This window comes from Octodon degus, unplaced genomic scaffold, assembly GCF_000260255.1.
Source record: "Octodon degus isolate 3935 unplaced genomic scaffold, OctDeg1.0 scaffold00109, whole genome shotgun sequence".
In the NCBI taxonomy this organism is placed as follows: domain Eukaryota; kingdom Metazoa; phylum Chordata; class Mammalia; order Rodentia; family Octodontidae; genus Octodon; species Octodon degus.
Window position 1 is genome coordinate 3,074,087 of NW_004524685.1, and position 9,449 is coordinate 3,083,535.

Sequence of the window (9,449 nt, forward strand, 5' to 3'; positions counted from 1 at the left end):
TAGAAAAATTAGCACAAAGAACTTACACCCATGCTTCCAGACTTATCAAGAACAAGGCACACAATTCTGTCACTGATCCTCAGCAAGGAGAAGGTAGGTGCAGGAGGTGTTTCCTCCATCACCGTGGTGTTTTTATAGTCCTCCGACTCTCTGATTACCTCCCATGTGCTTCTGTAATTGCACTTTAGGTTTTGTAGACTTGGAGCTTCTTGGTTATGATTTTTTTCATTGCAGAATTCAACAACCTAGAAGGTTAATTAAATGAAAAATAATTTTGTTGCACAGAACCACATATTTAGAAAACCTAACTGTAAACATGAGCAATTTAAATTGTTCTACATATATATTTTTATTGGATAAAACATTAATATGAATCAGTATTAAACTAGGCTGACCATAATAGTAATGAGAGGTAACACTAACTGAATGCTTATCATGTGTCAGCCAAAGATGACCAAATTCTATATTGATATATTTAATCCTCATTTCATCTGGATTCATATTTTAAATTAGATAAGTTGGGACTAGAGATGTAATACTTTGAGTAGAGTACATGCCCAGCATGTACAAGTCCCTGAGTTTGATTGCCAACATCACAAAGTAAAGCAAAATGAAAAAATAAAATCAGATATGTGCTTTGAGTATGGATTTTGGAAGCAAGGAGTGGCATACTTACAGAATTAATACTTTGCATAAACATTATGGAAGCTTTTTCTGTTTGATCTTTATCAGGGAAGAACTGACAATTTTTTTCATATAGTTTTGTGGTAGAATCAATTCTGCATCTTCTAGTTACACAGCTACCTCCTTGACATGTATAAATGCTGTTTGTCCCAGAGATACCTGCAGAACACCTGAAAATACGTGACAGTTTTTGAGGCAATCTATTCCTTAGCACATTAAAATATCTTAAATTGTTCTGTTGATAATGATCTTTTCCCAGGGTGTTCATGTATTTCCTGTGCTGATAGCAAAGTTTAAGCGCTCCAAGCAAAGCAATTATGTATTTTTCAAGAAAGTATAATATAGAAATATAATGTGATCTATTGACATATATGACTTTGTTTGCTGATAGAGTTAAAGCTAGCTGCTAGTTTCTAGGTTAGAAATCTCTTCTGCTGGATTTATTTATTTATTTATTTATTTATTTATTTTTGTGGAAGCGGGGATTGAACTCAGGCCCTTGCACTTGCTGGGGAAGTGCTTATTCTATTCTGCTGAGCCATCTCTCCAACCCCTCTTGCTGGACTTATATTGGTGAATCACTGCAGGCCACTGGATGTGGAAACTTAGGAACCATTTCCCAGGATACCACAGTGGCTTGAAGTTTGTCACAGACTTCTTTCTAAGGAGATATCCTCAAAGAGTGAGGCGCTGCATTGCTAATTGTATTTTCATTATTCAAAAACATTTTTATCCAAAAGGAAATGTGATTGGAATCTAAGAGGGAGGTGCTGTCAAACATGACCGTAGAATAAAGAATGATGGAGGCACTTCAGAAATTATTTTTATTGCCAGAATTTGGCAACAAGTGTCAAAAATTACCGCAGTGATGCTGGGATGTAGCTGTATTTCATCTTTTCCATTGCTTTCCAAGTTAAAATTAGAAAGTGCTGACTACATTTCCTTTAGTCATTTAAGGAGTCTTCTAAACATGATTATGTTTCTATTCCTCCTTACTTGGTTAACATAATGCTGCCATTTACATGAACACTCATGACGAACATTCTAGAGCTGAAAAAAATCTGGAGGATATGACATAAAAATGCAGTCTATGTACTACTTTTCAAAATATGTCTCTATCTGGGCATGGTGGTGCACACCTGTAATGCCAGCATTTAGGAGGCTCAAGCAGGAGGATTGCTGTGAGTTCAAGGGTGGCCTGAATTACATAGCAAGACCCTGTCTCAAAGCAAAGCAAAGCAAAGCAAAGCAAAGCAAAGCAAAGCAAAGCAAAGCAAAGCAAAGCAAAGCAAAGCAAAGCAAAGCAAAGCAAAACATGTTGCTAACACCTGGTGTAATGCGTCAGAGAAACAGTCTTCACTGACATCTTTTAATTTACACATCAATGACAGTTCCCTAGTTCCAGAAGGACATGTACCATAGATGATGCCAATGACATCCTTCTTCTTCTTCTTTTTTTTTTTTGATTTCATCATTTCAAATTATATTGATGTTCATTCTTTCTATTTATGAACCTAAAATCTCTCTCCTTTCATTTAACTCACTTTGTCATTCATTTAATCAGAATTTTATCATTTTCTTTTTTTTTCAAAATTTTATTGATAAACAGCAATGAGACAGCTTCAAATCAAATCGGAAGTGCAGTTTCAACAAATAAGACACTGCATATATTCTTCTTAGTGGTTAATTGCTGTACAAGATGCGGACTTGTGATCCTATTTACAAACACCACTAGAACAAATCATTCTGTTCATTAAGAGAATGCAACTATATATCTATCCCAACCACTTTGAATACACAGATACAAAATGGACATTCATAGGTATACCCCATCTTTTCTAAGTTCCGTTATTGAATATTATAGGTGTGTAAACTCAGCAAAATATTCTAAAAGAGTCCAGTAGCCCATAATAGCATTAGGTCCACTGTTTAACTGGCAATGAATGACATCCTTCTTGAAATGGATTCCTCCCAGCAGTATTGCTTTTTTGATCTCAGAATCAAAAAGAAAGTTTATTATTAAGTGTGATGCTAGATCAATATTTTTAAATGACTTTCATAAATTTCCAAGAAATTCCTTCTTGGTTCTTTGAAGCTACTTGATTGCTTACTCGGTAGCTCACTAGTTAAGCACTTTACTATTCAGTAGTACTTAAACATCTTTGGTCTCTTTGGACCAGTTTTGATCTCCAAAAGTAAGTGAATCTACACCATGCATAACTTCAGTCAAAATGAGTTCAAAGTATCTTCATATAGTAGACAGGTGTAAAATGTGTTAATTGCCAAAAATGCTGCTCTGTGATAGATAAATGATCATCCTGTGGAATAACTCAGGTTAAAAAATAAAAGCTTGGTGTTGTGTTAAGATAAGTGAAGTAGCCTTGCCTTGTGGCTTCAATTTTCTTTGACTTGGCGCCGTAGAAAGGCTCATCTTCATTGTACTCATCAAACACCCCCCAGCGGAGGTGGGCCCACTCGTGGACGAGCAGCCTCCCTGTGGGGAAACATTCCAAACATGTGATCAAAATTCAGGTGCCAAATCCTAAACCTCAAAAATTTGAAGGTGTTTCAGGCACAACTATACTTTTAGCTTTAAGTTTTTCATAACTTTTAAAAAACTTTTATTTATGTAATTGGTACAGGGTCTCTCTATGCAGCTCAGGTTTGTAGTGATCCCCCTGTCTCTGCCTCCGTGGTGCTGGAACTACAGGTGTGTACCCCATGCCTGTTTTCAGGCCAGCCTGGTGTCCCTAGAATCTCCGGGGCCAGCACGGCATGCATTACTTGCCAGGCACACACTTAGACCACTGAGCTTTCTCCCCAGCCCAGTTTTCATAACTCTTAACATTTATATTTTTGTTTATATAAAATGAGCTTATTGAATTAAATAACACCTTATATATTATCATTTTTAATCTTATGTTTTTTGGTTTTTTTGGCAGACCTGGGAATTGAACTCAGGCCCTTGTGCTTGCCAGGGAAGCACTTATTCTACTGAGCCATCTTCCTGGCCCCTCATTTTTAATCTTATATATTATCATTTTGTTTCACACAGATGTTTAATCAATAAAACATTTGTGGGATGTAAACTGTGGTTGGAGTATACTAAGATTTGGGTTTGTGTCCAAGAGGATTAAAGTTCTTATATATTATAATGGTGTATGGCTCTCTAAAATTCATGCCTGCCAGCCACATAATGGAATATAAACTAATTTGCTGTTTTGAATACTATGTGGATGTAACTAGGAAGAAGTGTCTAAAAATGGTCCTGCTGAGGTTGACAATGAAAAGAGATGCATGAACACTACTGCAGACCATATATGACTTGGAAAACGTCACAATGAAGTGACTCATTTATGATATGTATAAACATTATATAAAACAGTATTTTCAGTTGTATATTAAGTTAAATATTAGGTATTAAATATAAATCTTTCAAATGGAGAAATTTTGAGAGGGATTAGAATAATGCACTTTTTAGAGAAGAATTTCCAGATTAATGGAAAAATAAAAATGAAACCACAGTTTGGGATGCAGAAAGAAGCGACAAGTGGAACTGTTCGCCATGTTGGGACACCTTCAGAGGAAACACTCAGGGAAGAGAGTGGGAAAATAAAGCAGTCCGAGCTGTGGCAGGTATTACCTCAGCGCAGATAGCCTCGCGCGAGATCTAAGAATGGGGGGGCGTCCTCAGTAATAAGGAAAAAAAATCATGCTCCTCTTCTAAGCCCTTGCTACCCAGAGTGGAGGCAGGGGCATTCGCCAGGGCATTTGTTGGAAAGGCAGAGTCTGGGGCCCGCCCCAACCTGCAGCTGAATCAGAGTCCTCATTATGACAAGATCCCTAAGTCATTCCCTTACACACAGAACTTTTAAATTGCTGGGTTAAGGTTTTCTGGGCAAACAGTCAGGTGAGTGGGAGAGGATTATAACTTCAGTATGAGAGAGCAAAGCCCTCTCGTGGGCTGGTGCAACAGTTAGCTGACCTGAAGACGATGTGAAATAGCCTGCTCAGGTCTGCTCAGACTTGCTCTCCCCTCAGCCTGGCCTCTGCCCATGCTCATCCGAAAAGCAGCCCGTGTGACTTGTCCTGCTCCCATCTGCCCCGCTGTGTCATTTTGGGCTACTTTCTTCTCCTTTCTAATATGCGAGCATGTGTGCACGCGTACATACTTGCTGTGTCAGTTTGCCGCCACGTGGAGTTACTGCCTTACAGGTCCAAATGTTCTTTCTAGGAACCTATGTTTATTGTTCTCGTTATTAAATTCATTGGAATATTAGGTTTTGAGGGCTTTATATTTCATCCAATTTTTCTAAAAGCTTTGTTGTTTCAGGACATGATTTGCAAAATGTGGTTTCTTTTCATAGACCCATATAGCCTTATGTAATAAGGACATCTGAGAGGAAGGGCACAATCAGCAATAGACTGTTGCTGAGCTCAGATGGCGGCGCTGGCTCTAAAAATTGGAAAAGTCTTCCTTTACTATGATGTCTGGAAATAGAAGAGATAGAGCCTGGCTCAGTCATTTGGTGTTGCCGATTTAGAATGTCAAATAAAGGCTAAGCTTGAGAGTGGTGGGGGATTTGGGTCATTTGTCCTTGCAGTTGAAGAATTTGCTACATGTGGTAGGTAGAAAGAGCAGCTGTCACTGACAAAGGATCTGCAAACTGCAATACAGGGTTTTAGGATAAATCCTGAGGGGATTTGGCTGACCTCATCAAATACGAGTGTTACATTTCTTGTTCTATAGGTCTTGCTTTATCTTGGTCTTAACCATCTAGCAGGAAAGTATCAAAATGAAGTATAAAAAGTAAAGCCATATTAATATGCTGAGCTCTAAAAGGCTCAGATCAACAACTTCTGACATTACCAGCCCTACGGTGGATAACCCACTACTATTATGGACTACTGGACTATATTTCAATATTTTGCTGAATTCATGCACCTGCAATATTTAAATGACAACGGAATACCTATCTCTGACAAAACTAATCAAAAAAGGGGGATACAAATGAACGACCATTTTGTATGTGTATATTCAAAATAGTGAGAATAGATATACAGCTACATTTTCTTAATTCAGTGAATAGAAAGATTTGTTCTAATAGTGTTTGTGGACAGGATATCATGTCTGCATCTTGTACAATGAATAACCACCAAGAGAACAATATGCAATGTATTAATTATTGAAACTGTCCTACTAATTGGGTTTGAAACTGTCTCATTGCTATTTGTTTCTCAATAAAATTATTTTTAGAAGATAAATAAAAATGAAGATAAAAGAAAGAGCAGCTAGGAGGGCACAAAAGATTAGAAGGGACAGGACAACAAGATGGCAGGATAAAATTTGAGGGGGTGGTAAAATTGTGGTGGGAGGAGATACAGAGCTTTCAAGATAGACAGGCATGCGGAACATGTTCAGGGTGACTAGGGCAGGCTGAACTTTGGCAGAGACAAGAGACTGCATAAATGTGTACTTAACGGGCGTTTGGAGCATAGAGGTGGGTCTGGTGTGTGAGGGCCCATAAAAGTTTTTATTGAATAATGATACATGAATTGATCTTCCTTTATCAATATTTTGCCTTTTTTTTTTTTTTACACTTTTGTATTTTCTTTTTTTCCCCATAATTTTATTGAGAAACAAATAGTAATGAGACAGTTTCAAACCAGATGGGTAGAACAGTTTCAATAATTAGCACATTGCATACATTCTTCCTAGTGGTTATTTGCTGTACAAGATGCAGACATGATATCCTATTTACAAACACCATTAGAACAAATCCCTCTATTCATTAAGAGAATGTAACTATATATCTATCCTAACCATTTTGAATACACAGATACAAAATGGACATTTATCTGTATCTCCTTTTTTGTTTAGTTCTGTCATTTGAATATTATAGATGTGTTAACTCAGCAAAATATTCTAAAAGAGTCCAGTAGTCCATAATAGTATTGGGTCTTCTGCTTGACTGGCAATGTCAGAAATTGTTGACTTGAGTCCCCTACAGTGATTTAGCTCAATTGAACACATAATGATAGCATTTAGATTAAACTAGATGAAATAAAATTTTAATAGGTCTAAATGCTGAATTATAGAGTTTCATTTGCCTCAATAAAATGTTTAATTGCAGCAGCTAGTAACAGCCAATGAGTATTTTCTCTTGACAGTTAACTGGCATCATGTTTGTTTCCAACTTACTGTACGTCTGGAAACCATGGAACTGGCATGAGACTATGGAGAACTGGAAATGGAATCTAAATTGTATGCTTAAGAAAATATTTAGTATTGTTCTTGCTCTCTGTCAATTTTTTTTTTTTTTATGTATTTGGTACAGGGTCTCACTATGTAGCTTGGACTTATAGTGATCCTCCTGTTTTCAGCCTCCCCAGAACTGTGATTATGGGCATGTGCCACTATGCCACCTGGTCTTGGTGGCCTGCTCAGCACACCCAGGGCTGGGGCCAGTACAGCATGTGGTGCTGGGGATCAAACCCTGGTTCCTGCGCTTGCCTGAGCAGGCACTTAGTCCACTGAGCTGTCTCACCAGCCCTTCTGTCCAAATTTTCAAGGACATTGTTATATATTACATTAAGTATATTTACATAGATTTTCTAGTTAAAAAGTTCTATAATGTCGGATCTCCTGTATCACATTTGCACAGGAAGCTGGATTACCTCTTTAACATCACAGTAACTCATATGCAGAAGAGTAAGAATTTGAGCCTTGCGTCTCTGGCCCCTAAGCCTGCTTACTTAGACTGGAAACACATTTGCTTGCTGAAAATCAGATGTTTTTTCCAAATTTCCTACCTGTTGCCCCATATTCATCTTGTTTCTTGCCCAGAACAACATCAGGGGTGAAGTGAATGTATTGTGCTTTTTCTCCACACTCTGTGAACTGTCTTGTATAAGGTTCATCTCTGCCCTGGAGGGTTGGCGGTGCAATTATTACATCAGCCTGAAAATGGCAAAGAAGAAAGTGGACACATCAAAAGGAGAAATGGCCATACATAGTGAGACTGACTCTGCGATGACCTATGGCCAAGGCATGAAGCATCAGAAAATATTCCTTTCTGTTGAGATGATTGTGGTACTTACGTGTTGGTAGCTCTCATATTTTGGCCTTTTGTATTGAGAATTTCCTCCCCAAGTCTCAGGAATCAATATGGACACATTTTTGAAAAAAAATCTTTTTTCTGTGGCTTCAAACAGGTAAGTAGAGGCTGTGGTCACCATCACCTATTGTCAGAGGGAAAACATATGAGGATAGGAGGGGTGAGAGTGGTCTTATGGTCAGTGCCAGGCATTTCCCACTGTTAGCTAATCCAGAAGCCACTGAGCTAGGAGCAGGGTCTCTGCACATAACTTCAGCTCTGTTGCCTAAGCTACCACCTCATCCTACACAATGCAAACCTCTTCAGTCTTCAATCCTGTCATCTCAAAAGGTGGCTGCTTCTGCACAGTGATTAGTGGAGTTGATTAATATGACTATGAACATGTACATGGACTTTGGAGTCATTTACTTGGCTACTGTGGTGGCATTAACACTTGCTGGGTAGCAGATCTTTCTTGCTTGATCTTTGGAGTGCTCTGAAATTTAGTTTCTCTACCACTTAATGGGACACTGCTATACTACTTATTTTTATAGTTGAAATAAAGATGGAATGAATTAGGAAGTACTCTGCACATCATTAGTCATAAAACTGATATCATCTCTGGTTACAAACTGTCTTTCTGAGACAGGGTTTCACTATGTGCTTCAGACTGGCCTTGAACTCAGCAATGCTCCTGCCTCAGCTTCCTGAGTGCTGCAATTGCAGGTGTGCGCCATCATGCCTGACTAGTACAAAAACTTGAGTGAAGTACAGCCTCAGCCGAGGCAAGCTGAAGAAGACAGTCTGTAGAAATCGGTATGAAAGGGGTTTCCCTCGTCTTACTTCACTCCCAGTAGAGGTTGCTGAGTTGGTACCTCAATGAGTGGAGTTTTAAGAATATTCACATAGAGGTAAAATTTTGATCACAAAATTGTTACTATGCCAACAAGCTGAAAATAATAATAAACCTAAAATTAACATGATGAATAGAAGACATTTGCCTTCTGTTATCTAGTGGGAGAAATATAAGGGGAAAGGCTTTTAGGGTGATCAAGGCTGCTGATAACTGAGGAATTCTAGGGGAAGGGTGGGGATATAAGTTTCTTCCTCTTTCTGGAAACACCCTATTCTTCTTCACAACTGGTTCCCCAGTGTACTTCCTGGTTCCGCAACAGACTAGTTCTCCCCCAGGAATAACCAGGCTTTCTTCCTCCTTTCCTACGTGTCTTCAATGTGCTGATTCACCCGTAATATATGAAGTCAGCCAACTGATTGGGTTCAGAGCCATGGGTTAGTCAGAAGGGTGCAGTTCAGAGAACTAAGGGCTGAGTGGATGAGCTAGGTGTCAGGAAGGGAGGCTGAAGAACTCAAAAGTAGGACGGAAGTTGTTTCAGCACTAACCTAAGACTGAAAATAATTCTCTTTTGTTTCTAAAGATGTCTGTTTTCTCTTTCTTCCTCCCTGCTTCCTTCTGTTCTCTTCCTCTTTTCTCCTCTTCCTTTTTTACTTCTTCCTTTCTTTCTCTACACTCTCCTTCCCTTCTTTCTTTCTTTCTGCCTTCCTTCCTTCCTCCCTCCCTCCCTCCCTCCCTCCCTCCCTTCCTTCCTTCCTTCCTTCCTTCCTTCCTTCCTTCCTTCCTTCCTTCCTTCCTTCCTTCCTCTCTTTTCT

General features: G+C 38.7%; 1 protein-coding gene across 1 annotated transcript in view; it reads right to left on the reverse strand.

The window, feature by feature from the left end:
- Nucleotides 1–9,449, reverse strand: part of LOC101578289 (calcium-activated chloride channel regulator 4-like) — a 29,804-nt gene that overhangs the window by 17,187 nt on the left and 3,168 nt on the right. Inside the window, exons 2-6 of the mRNA XM_004639315.1 lie at nt 7,786–7,926; nt 7,498–7,645; nt 3,070–3,178; nt 677–854; nt 27–245 (exon numbers count right to left, since the gene is read on the reverse strand). Of these exons, the coding sequence (XP_004639372.1) occupies nt 27–245; nt 677–854; nt 3,070–3,178; nt 7,498–7,645; nt 7,786–7,926 (795 nt within the window). The remainder of the gene's footprint in view (nt 1–26; nt 246–676; nt 855–3,069; nt 3,179–7,497; nt 7,646–7,785; nt 7,927–9,449) is intronic.